The 20,588-nt window shown below is 34.4% G+C and overlaps 3 protein-coding genes across 3 annotated transcripts; 2 read left to right on the forward strand and 1 right to left on the reverse strand.

Annotated features, from left to right (window-relative positions):
• Positions 1-995: 995 nt before the first annotated feature.
• On the forward strand, positions 996-6,470 carry LOC110993423 (AP-3 complex subunit sigma-2). Its single transcript, XM_022259684.2, has 6 exons — positions 996-1,201; positions 2,696-2,787; positions 3,158-3,269; positions 3,885-4,064; positions 5,004-5,111; positions 5,799-6,470. The coding sequence occupies exons 1-6, from the start codon at positions 1,133-1,135 to the stop codon at positions 5,811-5,813; spliced, it is 576 nt and encodes a 191-aa protein (XP_022115376.1). The 5' UTR covers positions 996-1,132; the 3' UTR covers positions 5,814-6,470.
• Positions 6,471-7,587: 1,117 nt separating this feature from the next.
• On the reverse strand, positions 7,588-16,399 carry LOC110993399 (aspartate--tRNA ligase, cytoplasmic). The gene is made up of 13 exons (XM_022259656.2): positions 16,266-16,399; positions 14,522-14,639; positions 14,255-14,417; positions 13,386-13,521; positions 12,687-12,861; positions 11,739-11,883; positions 10,762-10,913; positions 9,704-9,870; positions 9,201-9,316; positions 8,853-9,007; positions 8,266-8,377; positions 8,039-8,098; positions 7,588-7,723 (listed from the first exon to the last, which is right to left on the reverse strand). Exons 2-13 carry the CDS (start codon positions 14,630-14,632, stop codon positions 7,620-7,622), a joined length of 1,596 nt encoding a protein of 531 aa, XP_022115348.2. The 5' UTR covers positions 14,633-14,639; positions 16,266-16,399; the 3' UTR covers positions 7,588-7,619.
• Positions 16,400-16,711: 312 nt separating this feature from the next.
• LOC110993400 lies at positions 16,712-19,870 on the forward strand. Its single transcript, XM_022259657.2, has 5 exons — positions 16,712-16,935; positions 17,083-17,246; positions 18,444-18,619; positions 19,023-19,093; positions 19,528-19,870. Exons 1-5 carry the CDS (start codon positions 16,847-16,849, stop codon positions 19,868-19,870), a joined length of 843 nt encoding a protein of 280 aa, XP_022115349.2. The 5' UTR covers positions 16,712-16,846.
• The last annotated feature ends 718 nt before the right edge of the window (positions 19,871-20,588 follow it).

Here is a 20,588-nt window from a genome sequence, read left to right on the forward strand (position 1 = left end):
ATCAAAATCATTACCAACATTTCCACTCCACGAAAAACAAGAATAATAAAGATGCGCAACTTAAACTTCAAAATATTTATTCATTCGGAAAAATAACCAAAATTTGCTTTAAGAAAATCGATTCCTTCAAATGATTCATTTCTGTCGAAGTTTCACTTCTTCCGCGTGCTATTTTTTTTCCTCAACATATTTCTTTGACTGAGTCTTAGATCTGACGTTTAAAAATATTGTTATCAGACAGAACTTAAGATAACAAATAGTTAATATTTGTATTGAAACATAATTACTCGTATGGGTTTTGAATTTTTTTCGTACAAATACTTACAATTTTTATTAATTACATTAAGACTAGTTAACGTTTAAAAAAAATATTATATACGTTTATTATGGAACATAAGATAGACAGGTATTATTTCTTCGACGTCAATAAATTTACATTAAATTAATAAATTTAAACCTGTAGGCATCATCAAGAAACATGAAATATTCAGATTAATGTTATATTTAAAATTAATACTTGATGTATTTCAACAACGTAATGTAATAATGATAGCCAATTTTGTCGTACTCGTGAAAGAGTACTATGTATTTGTGCTGACTGGATTTTTTCCCCATAATATTCTCCTTCTTACTACTTATTGTCTCCCATATTAATGTACCTCCAACGTATCTATTTAGTAATAATAATACTATTCTTGTTATTGACTGTTATTAGGATCAGGAGGTTGCAGCTACTTATAAATATTTTGTAAAACTAAAACTTGGTGATTTAAAAGAGCTTATCGCCAGTCTGTTTTGTCTGTTTTGAGACTTGCCCTCGCAATTTTGTATCAAATATTTTCTTGTTATTGACGTTATAGTGTTGTATGTGAATAGATATTTTGATTACGATACCTGTGGCTTGAAAAAGACTTTGACAATTTACAGAAAGTTTATGTGCCATATGTTATGTGGTATGTACATTGTACTAACTACTTATTACTATGTGATCTGTGGAAACTGGAAAGCAATCAAAGTTTTTTGTCCATGTTTTCGATTTTCACAAATTTAATCTTTTCATTAAATAGTTCTTCATTATTTACTTAATTTTATTTTAGTATAATTATAAATTCATAACAATTGTAGAGTTAAGATGATCAAAGCTATATTAGTGTTTAATAACCATGGAAAACCGAGATTATCAAAATTCTATCAGTATTTCGTAAGTATATTTAAATTTTTTTTTATATTTTGTGGATTTTGTGGCCTCCACCTATTCCTATGTAGTTCACAGCTTTATGTCTGTATAAAATATTAAATATGGACGATAGGCATGGCTCCCACCCATAAATCAATATCTCTGTTTGAGCATTATTGATTTTTACTGCAAAGCATCAATGCAGTCCTTTGTTTCCTAGTCTTAAAATCATCAAGAGGCATGAGTAAATAACTTAATTATACTGAAATTTAGTCCAATTTGTATTGTAACTTATATGATTTGCAATATTTTAAATAATTAAGCTATATAATCCCTCTTACCAAGAGATAAATTTTTCTAAGCTAGCTGATAGGAGCTTTTCATAGTACAGTAAAAAGATTTTTTCTATTTCACCTAGCACCTATTGGTACTGGGTCCTTAGACAAGATTACTTAGTGACACGTATACCTACAAATATCTGTATGTGAGCATTATGTTGTGTTTATTATGCCACTATAATATTTTTTATCGAAAAGAGCAGAAAACAATCCTTTACACTATTTTGAGCATTAACTGGGCATGCTTGGCAATTTTTTATTGACAGAGTATAAAATTGCATGTGTACCTAGATCAAACTATCATTGATGGTCATGTTAAAGAAGCTAGCTGTACATTTATGCTGCTGCTGTATTGAAGATGGAGTCACTTTCTTGCTTCATCTTCACTATTCATATCCCAATCACTCCTCATCCTATCCTAGATTATGCATGCTTTATATCTTCTAATATGTTGCTTACAAAACTCTGTATAAGATTCATTCTTGGAATGAAAAATATGTTCATTTCTCTTTGTGCTAAGTAACTCAGGTTTGTTAGTTGAATGGTTTTTTCTGACTAGTGTAATTACATTAAAAAAATCTTATTTGAATGCTATTGCGTAGACTGTTATTTTCCCCTGACGTCTGTTACTGTACAAGAAGTTGTTTAGTATTTTATTTATTCATATTTTCCGATATTGAGGCATCTTTGTGATAAAGGATGTTCAAGCAACCCTAATTTGTAAAAAAAAAACAGGTTTCTTAGAAATTTCGGTACATTTGATGATTGTCGAGTTTATTACGGACTGAGACAATAATGCTTTTAAAAAATGTACACAGCTCCTCAGTTTTATCATTTAATTGTCGTTATTGAAAAATATGTAATGCTATGTAGAGTGTATCATTGTATGAACTATGGAAGACAGGTGAAACCAATTAAATCCTTACGACGTTCGGTTTTCTCTAAAGTCTGAAAGCGTCGACTCCCTGTGCCGCTAAGGCAAAGAAAAAAGCGTCCGTCGAAGGCATGGCGTCCCATTTGGGAAACAAGCGTCATCTGTTGTCATAATATGATAGATATATTTTTTCACATCTCTTGAATACAGTAGTGTGTGCTTCATTCAGGGCGTTAGGGTATTTTCGTTCAGTACTCTAACGCTAAATAGTTTTTAATGAAGTCAATATTTTAATATGAATTTCAGAACGAGGATATGCAACAACAGATAATAAAGGAGACGTTTCAACTGGTCTCAAAGAGAGATGACAACGTCTGCAATTTCTTAGAGGGTGGAAGGTATGTTTCCAGCAATTCTTAACATGTTCCCAAATTATTTCATTGGTCAATCGTCTGATAGATAGGCAGTTAGATAATCCGATTTTGACTATAATTATTTTTTAATTTGTCATTAAATATCGTGATTGGATCATCAGGATCTGGTAGGCCTCCCTCGCGTCTTTTTTGTCGGCAAGTAATAATTGATGCTTTTCCGCGACGTATTTGTGTTTGTTTGCAACGAAGTGTGAATAAATAAATAAATAATAAATAAAATTTATTACTTATTCTGCTTGGGAGCGAAGATGAATCCACCAAATAGAGATAACTAACACGACTTAGATTTATTTTTTTTTGGGAAATTTTTGTTCTTAAACGTTTCTTTTTTCAGTCTTATCGGGGGTTCAGACTACAAATTGATATACAGACACTATGCAACACTGTATTTTGTGTTCTGTGTTGACTCGTCGGAGAGTGAACTCGGCATTTTAGATTTGATTCAGGTAATACACATCAAATTATTAGTTTTACAAATTGTTTTGTTTAATTTTTTTTTTTTTATAGAACCGGGGGCAAACGGGCAGGAGGCTCACCTGATGTTAAGTGATACCGCCGCCCATGGACACTTTCAATGCCAGAGGGCTCGCGAGTGCGTTGCCGACCTTTTAAGAATTGGTACGCTCTTTTCTTGAAGGACCCTAAGTCGAATTGGTTCGGAAATACTTAATTCGACATTCGTTAGATCAAACGCCAAAACACCATCAGGCAAGATGGCGCCGCACCAGTTGACGTTGTTTTCCACGTGTTAATATAATTGTCATTATTAAATGACATATTTCATTCAGGAATTAGGGTATTTCAATAAAAGAACCATTTCTTACCGTACCAATTCTTAAAAGGCCGGCAACGCACTCGCGATTCCAACACCATTAAGTGTCCATAGGCAACAGGTTTTTTGAACCAATACGACTTAAATTCAAGAAAAGAGCTTAGAAATTCTTAAAAGGCCGGCCACGCACTCCCGAGCCTTCTGTCATTGAAAGGGTCACTTAACATCAGGTGAGCCTTCCTGCCCAATTGCTTCCTGTTAACAGCGCATGTCTTTAAAACGATTTCAGGTATTCGTCGAGACATTGGACAAATGTTTTGAAAATGTCTGCGAGTTGGATTTGATATTTCATGCTGACGCCGCTCATCAGGTGTTGGATGAACTGGTTATGGGCGGAATGGTGTTACAGACGAACATGGCGGATATATTGTGCAGATTGCAGGAGCAGAATAAGATGCAGAAGGCTGAGGTGAGAAGATGCTTCATGGTTCCTTCATCAATATATGTTTTGGAAGAGCTGAAATTGATAAAATCCTGTTAGGTTTTGGCGGTATCTAATTGTTAGACAGTTCAAATAGTCTATAGAAATGTTTTTAATGGCCTCGTAGAAGAATGCTGGAGTTCCACCCGGTCTCATTTACCATCAGGTGGCCAAACAAAATAAAATATCCATTCACCCCCTTGCAGCCACTTATGAAGACAGCTGTGAGACGTGAGGGCCATCATTTTGAAGTGTGCGTGCGGTCCACACGACAAAACGATGGTCCTGACGTTTTGCTGCCCCCCACGGAGGAGAAAGAAGACTAGAAACGCGAATAGCGTATTATCCACAAAAATATCAAGAAAATCCTGATGATCCTCCATTATAGTGGGGATTGGAGGTCGCTGCTACCCTGTTGTTACTTCAACATTCTTACGTCATTGTAGCTCGACAATTTTGATACTTGAACTAGTGTGAAACCACGCCCTTTCTCGGGAATCTATCAGCATTTGATAAAGTCCGTGAAAATATCCAAGTTCATCATGATTCAGTTCATTCAGTCCCTTCTACCTACGTACCACAGAGTATGTTCAAATGAGTTGTTTGGTTCTGCTGCTGAGTTTCATTAGACGTCGGCATATGAAATTCCATCTATCACCTGGACGTCCGTCGCTCCACATCTGTTTTTAAGGCAGCAGCACATGTGGTAGCAGCTGCCCACGGAAGTATTTCTGAACTAATAGGATCTTAGGGTTCTTCTAGGAGCTGAAAATTTCTTCAAATGCAAGCAATCCAGGTGGCTTCTGGTTTTAAGTGACCATGAGCAGTATCACTTAACATCAGTTTTAAATGATACCGCTCATGGTCGTTTGCCCCCTGTTTTCAGAAATGAAGAATTAACATTAACCGATTTTTTATTGTGTTCAGGCGGGAATCTCGGCGGCACCGGCCAGGGCCGTGTCAGCTGTCAAAAGCATGAATTTACCACAACAGTTGAGGGATATGAAATTGCCAGATCTACCCCAGGCCATCAAGGTAAGAGAAAATGAGAAGTGTCCTTTTAACCATTTCAGATCGTCTTGCAACACTTTGTGACCGACGTATGCTAAGTTTTTTGGTCATGTAACATGCAGAGGCACAGAAAGTTTAGAAAAACCCGTGACTGGCAGAATGCAGGGCACCTGACCTTGAGGCCGAAACCCTACTTGCTGGCCGATATGGTAAAGGCTCTTACAGCTCCATAACCCATCCGCAGAGGCTTCCCGAAGACAGTTGAAAAGGGAGAGTGGAAGAAGTTCTCTGCTCGACTAACCTGCATAAGAAGAGTGCGTCTGTAGAAGAATAGATAAACAAATTATTATTTAAAATTCAAATTAAGCGTCCAAAGACAAGACCCTAGACAAGATGGCGTCGCAGACATGTCATGCTTGTGAAACAACAAGTTAAAATTAATGTTTTTTAGTGGATTTGTTAATAATGATTCATTTAGGTCCAAAGCCAGGTTTTATATAGATGTCTCAACATAAATTTTTGCATAGTCTACTGTTAGCGCTGACATGTCGTTTGACACATACGAGCATAGGTTAGGTACGCTAAGAATGGATGACAGATAGGTCTTTAATGCTACAAAAATGTAATGATATGTGGAGGAAAGAACGTAGTCTTACTGATTCAAGGTGCACAGTCGGGTTGGTCAAAAGTAAATATTAATTATTGTTACAGGATTTGAAGTTCTGACCTATGCAGCAGGCGTATTCCAACACGCCGGTTGCCATAGCAACGAATATTTTAACATCGATCTACCCGCAAAACGACAAATATCAAAATATTCAACAGGACTTCAAACTTTTTGGATCGGAATCACTAAGTAACCGATTTTCGGAGACGTTTTCCGAAAATTATCAACAGACGGATGGACTAAATTTTCCGAATTATGAAAGTAATAGTATGGCTTATCAAGACTTAAGAGGGAGATCGTTTGAGAAGAAAAAGAAGAAGAAGAAAAGTAAACGTTAATGTGCGAACTACCCTCATTTAGTATCATTGTATTAACTTTATTCCCTTTATGTTGTTGTACCTTCATTCCATGTTAAAAATAAATAAAGTTGATTCAGAAAGTCTGACTTTAAAACCTTTTTGTGAACTACCCATATTTTTGCTTTTAAACTAACATTTTTCTTTGCAAGCTTGACGATAAATGTGGGTACACAAATGATAGATATATTTTTTAACTAGGTACTCACAAAACATTTTTAAATACAATTATTTACGGTTACGTCAAATATAGAAAAAGGATTTAAATCGAAGAACAACTCTTAACCATCCAAATAATGTTTGTTGATAACAAAGTCTACCTTCAAATACGTTTAAAAAATATATTTTATATGCAAGGTTTTATTTTGTTTCATTTTCACACATTTTTACTAAGCGTTAGAACGCTCTTTAAAGTGTTCATACGCCACAAATCTTCCAACCCAACTAATGCAAACATTGGTCAACTAAGGATTTTTTTTCTAAATTTCATACATTTACTATAATTGTAATAGTGTAAATACATTGATGTGAATTCTGGCAATGTTTTAATAATTTCTGATGAATTCTTTTAAACCAAAATAAAGTGACGAACAAAAAAGACAAGATTTTTTAACTTTTTGATTGTACAGAAATGCCTATTATTATTATTATTAAATCTGTGTCTGTGAAATTGGTCTGCTAGAGAAGTGAAAACCTTTTTTTTAAAATATATTATCAAAGTGTAAGAGTTGCTTAATAAATTAAATCATATTACGTGGTTCATTTTAGAGTCAAACTCAATCTTTTACATTCTCTGTACCATTTGCTGTTACCTGTAAAACTTTCAGTTCATTTTGACAATTGACATCATTTACTTAAATTCCCTTTACTGTGGAAGTGGGAATGAAATTATTGACATTTAAGATGACAGCTTGTAACTGGCATAAAGTTTTAACTATTGATTTTATTTAAAAAAAACGGTGACAGCTGGAAATAGAAAACAACTAGTATCGACTGGATACAGAAATTGCTTCGTTTACAGTAATATTCCCCTTGATATATTATATAGATATATTCACACACGCATGGACGCTTGACTTTAATACATTGAAAATCAATCCTAGTCGGTTCTTCATCTGCCACCTCCTGACATTCTCTGGGAAAACCAGTTTTACACATACTCAAGTTTGAATTGAACACTTTAATTGGAAAGTAAAATAAATTTATTCAGTAGTACAAGGTTACAAAAGAAAAAAACAAAAATACTGAAAAGTTTCACCTAATATCATTCAAAAAGAGATTAGGATAATTTCAATTTTGATTATTCTAACTTTAATTTGTGTTAATCATTTCTATTGTTTTATTAATAAAACCTCGATAAATAAAATATGTAAGGTGTTTATTTTGAAATTTATTCAAAAATTAGGAATTTTTTAATGAAATATCAAACAAGGTTTAGATGGACTAGCACTGAGGGTAGTTTCAAAAAAACAAAAAATGAAAGCGATAGGATATATTTATTTTTTCGTATTAAGGAGTGACCCTCTTAGGATCACGTGGGAACATTGATGTCTTCCTTATGTTGTCCAATCCGAGGTACAACATGACAACCCGTTCCAAGCCGATTCCACCACCTGAGAAAACCACTCGTTATTACTACTGCCCGTTATTTAACTACTATGGAGTTTATTATAATTATTATTGATTCAAAATTTAGTTCAAATTTCTTTTAGGATATATAGAGTACCAAGTTCGAATCCCGGTAAAATTCATAGAAATGTTTAATACACTTTTAAACACATTTTTTAAGTACCACAGTTCTAAGTTTTAGTTACATAATTAGCATATTATTAAATCACGCAAAAATTCACGAAAAATGTTAAAATACTCAAATTATTTTTTATAAATTTAATATAATTGTTTTTAATAAGCATTTAACAATTCCTTACCAGCGTGAGGTGGACATCCGAAGCTGAATGACTCTATATAAGCCGCGATTTTAGAGATATCTGAAAAAAAAGAGAGATATATAAATAAAAACATAGTAATTCAATTTATTATAGAATTTTTCGGACTTTCTAGATTTTTTCAAACTTTCTATAAATTTTTTCGGAATTTCTATATAATTTTTCAGACTTTCTACAAAATTTTTCAAAGAAAACATTTGTTTACCAACCTATACCATGATGCACGGCGCGTTGCTTCAAGAACTCAGGATCATGAATCCTCTGAGCCCCGCTCAGTATTTCCTCACCCCTCATGAACATATCGTAGGAGTTGGAGGCTTTCTGAAAAAAAAAACTTCTTTCAACAGCTGGAATTTTGGAATATTTCATAAGCTTGTTTACCATGGGCGGTATTAACAGAACAGGAGGCACCCATTTTTTAAAGGGCTCGCGAGTACGTTGCCGGCTTTTTAAGAGTAAAAGCCTCTGTCAATTTGTCCCCCAATCAAAAAGCTTAAGCCTATGTAACGAATTTGGGGGTCTTATACAGCTTTACAGACCCTGGAAGAGGGGTTATTGTAAAAAAAAATAGTATTTTTTTGGATATCAGTATGAACGCCATATTTGTTTACAATGCTGTGACGTCACTATAATTGAGAAAAGGTCTATTAATCAATGATTTAGTCTGCACAACTGCTTCCTTTGTCTAGTGACAAATAAGTACATAAAAAAATGTTAAAAAACAAAACAAAATTTTAGGGTGCCTGTATGAAGGCCATACTTGTTTACAACACTGTGACGTCACAAATAATATTACCTCATTATTAGGATCGGGCATAGTGTAAAATGGCCGAACAGCCAACGGGTACTTGTCCAAAATATAGAAGTCTGTGTCATATTTCGCCTTAACAAGACGCCCTAGAAGTTTCTCGTCTGGTGTCGATAAGTCGTCCTCCTCAAGAACTGTTACACCTGAAATGGATGAATTGTTTTTGATGAATTTTTACCAACCTTTGTTTTATTGCTGGATCGTTTTTATGAAATTTAAACGAATCTTGTTTTTTAATGATTTTGATGGATTTTGTTACAAATCACAAATGGGTTTTTTTTACATTGATGGATCGTTTGTGATAAACTTTTTTCATAAAAAAGAAAAAACTCATACCAGCTTCCTTCAACATCTGTATGGCTTGGGGGAACTCCAGTCGCAAAGGAGGGTCCAGGAACTTAAAGGGTTCAACTTTGTATTGTTGACCCACGGTTAAGATTTCTGATGCGAATCTGTAAGTTAAATTTAACTGTTTAAAATTGTTATTAAAGAAATTCTTCGTGTATTAAAAAAAATATTGATACTGTATAATCAAACGCACATCTCTAGAACATACCAAAGACACAGACACACATGTCTAATACACACCCTAGACAAAGACAGACATTTCTATAACATACCATAGAAAAAAAACTGACATTTCTACAACATACCATAGACAAAGATACACTAATGTGTAACACACACCATAGACAAAGACAGACATTTCTACAACATACCATAGAAAAAAACAGATTTCGACAACTTACCATAGACAAAGAAACACATGTCTAAGACACACCATAGACAAAGACAGACATCGTTGCGACATACCATAGACAACACATAAAAAGACTCACTCTTCCTGCAATCCTCTAAAAATGTCGGTAAACGTCTGACCGATGGTCTCCATGACCTCGTGGTAATGGTGCTTGAAGGACATCTCAATGTCGAGGCCGACGAACTCCGTCAGATGGCGGTGCGTGTTCGAGTCCTCGGCACGAAACACCGCACCTACTGTAAACACCTGAAAAAACAACAAATTATTCAACATTCTAGTAGCCATCGATTAAGGATTATATTCTTAAAAGTCCGCAACGCACTCGCGAGCCCTCTGTAATTGATAATTCATGGACGACGGTATAACATCCTCCTGCCCGTTTGCTATGTAATATAAACAAAACAAGATGGCGTCGTTTGACGTAACATGCTTGTAAACAAGGCAAACGTCAAATTTTATATGTGTAATGATTTTGAAATCTATTTATTGATCCTTTAGAAACCCTCAAATGACAATGACTGGATATTTATAGTTAAATATCTATAATATTCTTTAGTTTTTAAACGCCCGCTAGATGGCGTATTTTACATTTTACATTTCAAAACGCGGTATTGTTATCTGTGAAGAGATAATTTCTTTTCATTTATTAATTTATAAAAACACCCTAATCTTAGGCGATTCCAAGTTGAGTTGTGCACAATAAGTGAATAACATTTAGACGAAAAAAAAACTTTTTCTAATGTCAATCCATTTTATTAAGTCCGGTGTTCCACATAAAAAAAGTGGTTTACGGCGACTGATAATTACGTCCATTTTCATCACATAAAACGCACAAGATAAATATAATTTTATTTTATTAAAAAGGTTTTACTACACGCACAAATCAACTTGGCACCTGATTTGCGAGGCGAGGTTAGTTAACTTCTGCGTGTATTACTAGTAGTGAAAGTTAATTCGATATATTAATCGTGATATTAAAATATTTTGAGTAAGTAAATATTTAGATTTTTGTAAAAGAAAAATCAAATGGGTCAAATTTGTCCCACATGACATTTTTAATAGCACCACATATGAATCGTCAGAATTCTAGAGAAAAAAAGGAAAAATCAGAGTATAGTTATTATTTCAATATCATACCTTATCAAAATCAGCTGCAATAGCCATTTGCTTGTATAGCTGTGGACTTTGGGCCAAATACGCGTTGGACTTGAAGTAAGACACAGTGAACACGTTGGCACCACCCTCAGATGCAGCCGAGATGATCTTGGGCGTGTGAATTTCAACGAAACCTGATAAGAAAAAAAACTTGAATATCTTAAGTGGCCTCGTACGAAAACATCGCGAGGAATTAGACCCAATCAGGCAAAGGCTGATCAGCTACTTGCCTCATGAAACAGATAAGAAGCCCAGAGCTAGAAGGTTGTAGCAGCACTGGTTTCAATAAAAACCAAACTATAATAATAATAATTATTATTTATTTATTTTTCTCCCTTACACATTAACAATAATAATTCTTAATATAGTAACAGTATTGGGAGACTGGTTTCCAAACTAGGTAAGAACCTGTAATATGGATAACCAGGCTTCCATTCCATAGCATATACATAACAAAAAGGAAGTTTGTAAGGGATTGTGTATGTGAGTGTGTGTGATAGTGGGGAAGGGTACGCATGCGTGTGTTAGTGAGTGTTAAAGGGTGCTTGACATGACAAGAACATATTATGTGAAAATTATTATTTTATTACTTCTAGTAGAATTTCAGTTTCATCATAGCTCAAAGTACTTAAAAATTTATGAATTGTTTGCTTTACACATTTTTTTGTTTTAGCATATATATTCAGAGTTTTGTTGAGTTTGTTATATAAGTAACAGCCAAGAAAAGAGAACGATCGTTGAGAAAAATTAGAAAAAGATGGGGTTGTACAAACGTTATATTTGCGACGTTTGTCCAATATAGCGGTATCAAAGAATAACAGCGAATGTTGTTTAAGAATAGTGTATAAGATAAATAGTTGACGAACTGTAAGTACAGAACAGGTTTTATAAAGTTCATCAGTAGGGAATCGGAATATAATAATTAATTTAATTAGCTGAGTAATTTAATTAAAAATAACCTTTCTTGGTGAGTATGTCCCTGAAGAGTCGGCAAACACCAGCTTCCAGCCGGAATATTGCCTGGTTGGCCGGAGTACGAAGGTCCAAAATACGATTGTCCAACCTAGTGTCTTGGTTCACACGGATTTTCAGTGCTTCCGGGTCCTGTGAAAATAAACTGCTATTGATACCTCCCGATCAGTTCCATCACCGTATGAGTGATATCCATATCCATAATTAATATTATCTGATGATTTGCTTTTTTAAGAGTACCGAGAGTTTTTTACACCGGCTTTTTCTCTCGGCCAACACCCTCTGTCTTCTTTGCCGATGAGTAGGGATGCCTACAAGTTTGAATTGATTGACGTGGAATAAGTGATACCTAGATGATCTTATTTCCAAAATAAACGTATTTTTATTTATTTAATCCATATGTCCAAACTAGTGGCTGAACTATCCTGTCCAAAAAAGTACACGTTTCAAAAAAAAACAAATGTGCAATTCACACATGGTAGAAGTGAAACCTTCAAAAACAAATATAAATTAATCATTTTCCACTATCTAAATGTGTGTGTTCTTTAAAAACAGTATATTTAATTATACATTTTAATTTATAAGTTTAATATAAATCTTTAATTTGACAAAAACTAAAACAACGAAAGTTTGAAATTCGATCAAAAAAAAAGCGGCAGTAAAGAGAGGCTGTATAATGCCTCCTATCTCATTTTCTCCCACGTTAAATCATATGATGAATTGATGTTTCTGTCTCTCTTTACCGCTGCATCCGGTTTGAAATCACGACGATTCGAAAGAAGTTTATCTATCTCATTTTCTCCCACGTTCAATCATATGAATTAATGTTTCTGTCTCTTTTTACTGTCGCTTTTTCGTTGCATCCGGTTTGAAATCACAACGATTCTAAAGAAGTTTCACTTCAAAAATCCAGTGGAAATCTAAAAAATACATACATCAGTTTCTGGTCTCGCCGCGTCTTCAACTTGTAACGGCAATTGAGTCTTCGCCGCTGACACAATCCAAATTTCAGAGGCGACCAACTCGTAATCCTTGATCGTACAAGATTCAATTGGCGAGGCGGTCTTGACCACTGAGGCTTGAACGTCTACTATGGACTCTTTGGAGATGCTGAGAGGGAAATTCAAATATAAAGGACACATTTCTGAAGCAAGTTTTTTTTACAAGACGTATTTGCGTGTTGTTCTCACGAGTATGTAAGTGCGTGCTCCTATTTCACCATGCCTCCTGCTGATAGAGGACAAATCTTTGTTATGAATTATTTTATTATTATTTATTACTCAAGATGTCATATGGAACATGGTGTAATGGTTACAGCTCCTTACAAACATTGTGTAAAAAAAACTTTGCGATTAAAAAGAGTGGCGGAGAGTTTATTGCCAGTACTTCTCTTCCGTTCTACGCCCTTGATTTGAGAACTGGCAGTAAATGTAAATTTACAATTAATTTAATGTATATTTCTTAACAAAAACAAATAAGAAACAAACATTTGTCCTCTACCAGCAGAAGGCATGGTGAAATAGAAGCACGCACTTACATTGTTTTGGGAAGAAGACGCAATAGATAGCAGGTGCAGGTGACCTCAAAAACCCATGGAAACGTAAACAACACGACCAATATCTGTATCTACTTACTTGCCAGTAAATTTGACCATTTGCTTGCTGACTTTCCTCTCATCATTGACGCTGATCAGCAATTGAACAGTCGCGCTATTCTGCCTCAATACGGCAAAACATTGCTTGCCTTTCGCTCTTGATGTTTGGAGACGAGCTTAAATTATTAAATTTATATGATAAACCAGTGGCAACCATTTGGGCCTTGGTCCTATGCATCTGTTTCATAGGAGAGGTGATCAGCCCTGGGCCTAAGAATCTAAGGTTTCATCGCGATGTTTTACATCACACACAAAAGCCATTGGTGTTCCGGTCAACCTCAGGGATGAGTTATCCAAAGCTTGGCCGACATATAGAATAGAGAAGAGGCAAAAGGATAGGAGGCTCGTCTGATGTTCAGTGATACCCATGGACACTGGCTGCCAGTAGGCTCACGGGTTGTTGGCAAATTGAAGTCAGTAAAAACAACGTAAATTATTTCATTAAGATGCCAACACGCAATATCATAGACATGTTACAGACTTGTAAATTGAAGTGTCAACTCAGTAGTGAATAAATAATGTGACAGAAGTATCTTCATAAATTATTTTTTGAATATTTATGAGTATGTTTAGTCCTAGCTTAAATTGGATGATATTATTAAATATATAATAGTAATATTTTTAATAGATATAGACGATATAGATATAAACTGTAGTACACTGCTCTATTGTCCATATTCTCCGCTGCATTCACACCATGGGTTACATCATCGTAATATATAGCCTATGTTCTTCAGGGATGGTTCTAATTGAAAACAAATCCTATAATTTAAAACTTGTAGACGACTTCTGTTTGTCAAAAAATCTATATGTTTGACAAACGGAAGTCGTACTTAGCGCTAAACTTACCTCGGACCCAAACATTTTGTCCAGCGAACTTCTGAGACAAATCCTTTACATCAACATACTCTCTCTCCATATATGAGCCATCGGATTGAATCAGCTTGTATGTTCCATATTTGCCCTCAGATATGTCAGGATCGTCATTTTGTCCTTGTATCGCCTGTGAGCCCTGGAATATAATTGCACCTATTAACCGACTTCTATAATAAAAACCATTTCATATATAGCCATCCATTTTCTATAATAGCTCATTTAATCATAGCATTTTGATACCTTATGCTCTGCCTTCTTTTGCTGCTTTTCAGCTGCCTTCGCTGCTTTTTTCGCCGCCTTCTTGCTTGGTAAATCACCTTCCATTACCACGGTCTCTTCTGTCACCACCATTATTAATCTGGAATTATTATTATAGTTTAAGTTATGCCTGATTAAAATTCTGAATTTTGGGTCTAACCACTAAATAGCGACATGTGGAAGAAGGAAGGTGTTGCTACTCCTGCGACAATATTTGATCTTAATGTCGAGATGTATATGTCGCAGTAAAGTTGATTCTCTTGACAGTTTATTGACTATTGATCTTTAATAAACTATCCCAGATAGCCGTCTGTCTGTATACTTACTGAACTGACTGTAATATGTCGGTATACATATTGAATATTAACAAAAAATCATAAAAATTGGTCAAGTGAAACAAAGCCAAGAAATTTTTTTAACTACCTACATAGAAATCTTGAATTAAATAATAAAATAAAATTTGGCTAGCCTAATTAAAAAGCCTAACCTAGCGCTAATGGTCCATGCTAACCTATAGATATTTATGTCTAGCAACTGTAAAGCCATTCTAATAATATTGTATGAGTCATGTTTTAGTGACACAATAGTGGTGATAGAAATAAAGTTAAATGAGCTAGAACTCCATAAAGCAACCATCATTTTACAAGGCAGCTTTCTATACCTACAAGTTCATAATAATTATAATTTATCTGGCAATTTAATCCTCTACTGCGATTCCTTACTAATTATAACCTACTTAATATGTTTAAAGAGTTCTTGTGGTAAACAAGTTTGTAAGTAGTCCTCCAAAGTTTTATGTGAATATTTACATATGTTGGTAGGTTGGATGTTTTGTTAGCCATTTTATAATTAACTAAATAAACTATTTTTGTGCCCAATCCATTTTTATATTTGACCTAATTTAGCATTAATAATTCATAGTCAACAAGCTCCCATTCCTTGAATATTCTCGATGCTTAATGGGTTTCTCGATTCTTGACTGGAGAGCGACCTATTTGGTGAGTGTATGGGGTTAGTATACTCTGATTTGAGGGTATGCTTGGAGGGTATTAGAGGTTATCATCTACTGTGTTTTATGTTATTTTATAAGTAGTATTGAATACTTATATATTTTAGTATGAGTTGGCCATGTATAGTCTGTAAGTGAATAAATAAATAATAGTACATATGTACCTACATATTTAAATTAACTTAAACTACCAAAATATTCACTAGGAATAATTTGTAAGGCAAAACAACGTTTTCCATTTAAGTTTAACAAATAATAAGAAGACATCCCTCTAAAGGTTAGAAAGTTACTGAAATTGGGATAAACTTATTATTTTTTGTCAGATGACTTTTTAAAGTAACTTTTTCATGCTATTGATCCAAATATTTAAATAAAAAACCAAGATTTAAAGCTATAAAACCATAAACTTAACACACTAGTCAAGGTGTTTATTATAAATAATAAATAATTATTATAATGATATTTTTTTATAATATTAGATTTATAACAAAAATATTATTGACAAATATTAATTGGTAATATAAGCTAATTGTTAAGCAATTTATAATACCTAAGACTATGAAATTATTAAGAATAAACATTAATTGGATATGAGATTCTAGTTTAGTATTTCTAGATCCAAATATAATATTAACCTTTGGTAGTCTTATTGGATTCTAAAGTTTAAATACTATGAGCAAAATGCCACGTATATTTAAAACAGTTTATTTAACTCACCTGCGCGATTTCTACTGGTTATCAATATAGGCTTAGATAAAAAAGTTATACAGTTTTGAACTTATCTAAAATATAAAAAAAGGTTATGTTCGAACTTCTATATGATAACTTTGAAACGACATTTGCATTCTTTTCATTGTATTTTGCATGTTGATAATAGACACTGACAGATGTTACTATAGATTATAAATAATAAAACAAAATATAAATTTTATGTTGAACCCCAGATTTTGGATTAATAATTATTTGATTAATATATATTTGAATATGAAAAATGTATCTCTATAATCTTTTCATGATAATACTTAACAATTGAACATTCATATAAAGAAGTTTAATAAAGTAATCTGTGACATTATTAACAGATTGAACGCGGAAAATTTAAAATAATCACGCAGATATAAAAACTTAAGACACCAAACATGTCATTCAGTGGAGATTTTCGGTTCCGTTTTTATATGACGTTTGAATCTGTCCATAAATCAAAATATTTGCAAATGTATAAAATTACAGTCCAAAATGCCCAAAATTATATCCGGTGCTGACTTAAAATTAATTGGGGCTAGTTTTATCATATCAAAATGCCCGTATTCACCGCTAACATCCCAACTGTGCTCAAGATTGGTGATCGAATTGAAATCGGTGGTCGTATAAAGGAAAATGCACGAAAGTGGGTATTTCTTTGTTGGCTCTATAACATATTAATAAATAGGTAGAGTGTTGATATAAAAATAAAGCATCGCCAGGTTAAGCAAGTGCAACTTTAATAAAAACTGTTCTGCTGTGGAGAATGTTATAGTCTTCATTAATTTTACAGAATGTCTATAAATCTGTGCGCGCAAGAGGGAGAGGAACCACGTGACGTTGTTCTCCACTTCGACGTACGTTTTCATAGAGACAACATTATATCTCTGTCTCGGAGGAATGGTGTTTGGATTGGAAGCGGGAATTTGGACACAAATTATAATATGTTTGTACCTGGTATGTTTAAAGATTAATATACGTAGCATTCACATAACACTAAATAATGCTGTGGTAGGAACTGGGTTTTCCTGGATACCGTAATGTTTTAGCTACACCTGCAAGCATTGCAAAGACGTTATTCCTTATAACGCGATGAATATAATATTTATATACGTAGAAAATTTCCCGATGTAGGTATATACATCTAGACATTTCAGTCTGTGGTGAAGGAAGACCATTACTTTCCCCCTCATGTGGCTTCAATTACTTCAAACGAGTGAAATATTGCCTTCACCTGTGAGGTCCCTTACCTTGGTCTTCGCTTACCACGATTGACCACCTCACGAAGGGCCACGTCAAATTGCGCGTGTCGCAGGAGACGCCCTTGTGGTAATCGTGGGATAAAGCTGTACCCAAAGCTGCCCGAGCTGATTTTTCAATCCCCTCAGGCAAAGAGCGAGGATCAATCGAGAAGGAGCAGCACCTTACTTCCTCCACAAGTCGCTACGATCAGCTCGATGACGTCATACCTTAAATCGCGCTTCTGAAGTATTTTCAGCTGAGCATATATCGTCTCGACATTCCAGTCAGTGGCGAGTCCAGTCCAGGATCTTATCTTTAGTTAGGAAGAGCAGCACCTTCATTATTCCGCACATTAGGTACTTCAATCGCTAATCTTTGGCTCGCTTATCTGCTAGTTTTAATGGTCCAGTGAATAGGCTATCTCGCTCTTACAACTTTATTACAAACGCTGATGAAAATATTGATGTGTTTTACAACAGTCTACCAACATTCCAGAACTTTGTTTTGCAGGCTCTTAAATGTTAATGTGGTTTAAGTTTTGAATTTTTGTTTGTTTATTACTGTTATTTTATCTTTTTAGTTTTTATTTATATTATTAGTTAATAGATATTAGTAATTTTTTTTTGTTTATTTTGTGGCCGTTTCTTTAGTTTTTCTTTTGATATAGCTTAAGTTCTAATGTAATTGATGTGTAGGTATGTGTGTGTTAAATTTGTGATGTCATATTTCCTTGTATTTTTAGGCATACACATTGTTTTAGAATGTATATATAAATAAATAAAAAAAAATCATTACGATGACGTCATACCTTAGAACGTGTTAGACTGGTCAAGGTCTATTGCTTGAACGAACTATTGCCATCCTGGGGTGGGCTTTCGACCATCAGGCATCAGCATTTTCTGGTATTTTCAGGTACAATATTCCGAATAATATTCGAAATAAAGGACACAGATGTGATAACAATATATTGTCAAGGCAAATTCCATTCAAATTTCCTACCGAAGATCCCGCTGACGATGGCGAAGTTCCTCGTCGCCTGGGCTGATGTGGAAAGAATCACGCATTGCTACTTCCACATAGGAGATCAGGTTTTGTACATTCCGCTCCGTATTGTCTAAATAAAACTATTTATACGAGCTGGGGGATTGCATAGAAAATGACGTAGAATTTCTTCAATGGTTTATTTCTATGTTTTCTTATCATTACTTGTGCGTTCTTTCTGTTTGTTATGAAAATAAACTTAATTACCTATGACTCCCCTTCAAAGCACTTTTAATGTAAAGCACCGCACTTAATTCACTGATAGCTGTCAGAATTCTACGGAATTCAAAATCAGAGTATCAATAGAATGATATAATTACTTTGTAGCAATAAATAGGTACAAAAGAAATACTATAATCTGATTTTGACTTGACAATTGACACACTTAATGGGACGTCGTGTGATCTAAAAATTCTGGACAAATGATAAGTAAAAAGTCTGTGGTTTCAGGGTGTGGGTGATGAAGCTATCGTAGGAATCCCACAATCACCAAGGCAGGGGATTCCAGTTGAAAAGAGATGGTAATGTTTAATTTTTCATAGTCTGAATTCTCTATAAGTACTATTTATTATATGGCAAGTTGGTCTTTAGTGATTGGGTTTACCATCAAGTTCAGAGTCAGTGTAAAATGCAAACTAGCGAATCACGCTATCCAAGTATTTTCCGCGCAGTATAAAGAATCTGGGTGTCCCATCACTATAGCCAATGGCAAATCATAAATACTTCACCGGGGAAGTGGTGGCGATGGCCTCTCCTGCATGACTCAGACCATGGAGGCTCACTGGAGTAAGCTATGTGCCGTGACGAGTATGGAGGAAAGGTCAGTTATCTATAACCTCGGCGGGAAATATTTCTATAGCGCGCTATTCAGGGTATGACGTCATCACAGAGATCAGGTTTCATAACACTACATATACCTATGAGGCTCAATGTTTATTAGATATTTTGTTCTCAGCCCACGAGTCCACAAAAAGTCCAGCTCGCCACATCATCGTTCATCAGAGAGTTCCGACGATGAGAATCCAAGGCCTAAAGCCGAAGGTCGTGCTGACAGATTTTTCTACGACACACTAATGTGTCAAACGCCGGACATGAAGTTCCCCGAAACGTCATACAGAAAGTACAGAGAGTCGGAAATAGATAAAAATGAATCTGAATTGTCGGATGTGTCGAAAACACTAGAATCCTCCCTCGCGGAGTCCGATGAAATGCATTTTAAAAAAAGAACACGGAGGGGCAAGTTCGCGCCATTCGCGCAAGTTGTCAATTTTATGGGAAAGGGCGGGAAACGAAATTAGCGTTTGTCATGTATTGTTATCTTTTTTTTTTGTTTTATAAATGATTTACTGTCTATGTCTTTCATTTTCATACTGTACTAGCTGTCCTCGTTAGCTTCGTTTCGCCTTAATACGATTTTTTAAGTCACTTTATTTCCAATTATTCTCTACAAAACCTACCTCTTGAACTCTTCAAGGAATACTCGAATAAAAAAATGACTCGAATTGGCCCTCTTTTTGTTTTGCGCTTAGCAACCTATTTTGCGATTCATATTAATTTTAATGATACATATTGTTCCGTAGAAATAAGTCTTATACATGGGCGAATCGTGAATTTGTGAGGCTCTGGGCTATTACGGCCTACGGGGCTTCCCCAATAATTTTCTAGCATAGACAATATACTTATGTAGAAAAGTAAATAATTACTGTTATCGTATTGTGTCAAATCATTAACAGATTAATTAGATGTTTAGAAGTGGTCTATTAATATTTCAATAAATCTGAACTATATGTAATGTATCTTAATTATGTAATAAATTCAAGAGGTTTATTCGTTTGATTAAATTGTATTAACTCAGGTTATTAAACTTATTGAAAAACCATAGATACGTATTTATATAGATTTTGCAACGTAAGAACAATAATAGAGCTGTCGGCGACATCAATGAATTTTTTGCATTGTTTTAATTTGTAATAATATAACCTATCAAAACAAATGAGTCGATCTTCTATAATATAT

The sequence above is a fragment of the Pieris rapae genome, chromosome Z (genome assembly GCF_905147795.1).
Source record: "Pieris rapae chromosome Z, ilPieRapa1.1, whole genome shotgun sequence".
NCBI classification, from domain to species: Eukaryota; Metazoa; Arthropoda; class Insecta; order Lepidoptera; family Pieridae; genus Pieris; species Pieris rapae.

Bases quoted from the DNA above. Each gene is read 5' to 3' on its own strand.
- LOC110993400 (XM_022259657.2), top strand. From the start codon at position 16,847: ATGCCCGTATTCACCGCTAACATCCCAACTGTGCTCAAGATTGGTGAT. The intron at 16,936-17,082 runs GTGGGTATTTCT...TTAATTTTACAG, and splicing joins ATAAAGGAAAATGCACGAAA to AATGTCTATAAATCTGTGCG. The intron at 18,620-19,022 runs GTTTTGTACATT...CTGTGGTTTCAG, and splicing joins ACTTCCACATAGGAGATCAG to GGTGTGGGTGATGAAGCTAT.
- LOC110993423 (XM_022259684.2), top strand. From the start codon at position 1,133: ATGATCAAAGCTATATTAGTGTTTAATAACCATGGAAAACCGAGATTA. The intron at 1,202-2,695 runs GTAAGTATATTT...TATGAATTTCAG, and splicing joins CAAAATTCTATCAGTATTTC to AACGAGGATATGCAACAACA. The intron at 4,065-5,003 runs GTGAGAAGATGC...TATTGTGTTCAG, and splicing joins ATAAGATGCAGAAGGCTGAG to GCGGGAATCTCGGCGGCACC.
- LOC110993399 (XM_022259656.2), bottom strand. From the start codon at position 14,632: ATGGTGGTGACAGAAGAGACCGTGGTAATGGAAGGTGATTTACCAAGC. The intron at 9,317-9,703 runs GTGAGTCTTTTT...TTTAACTTACAG, and splicing joins TTTAGAGGATTGCAGGAAGA to ATTCGCATCAGAAATCTTAA. The intron at 8,099-8,265 runs GTTGGTAAACAA...CTTTTTTTTCAG, and splicing joins CGCCGTGCATCATGGTATAG to ATATCTCTAAAATCGCGGCT.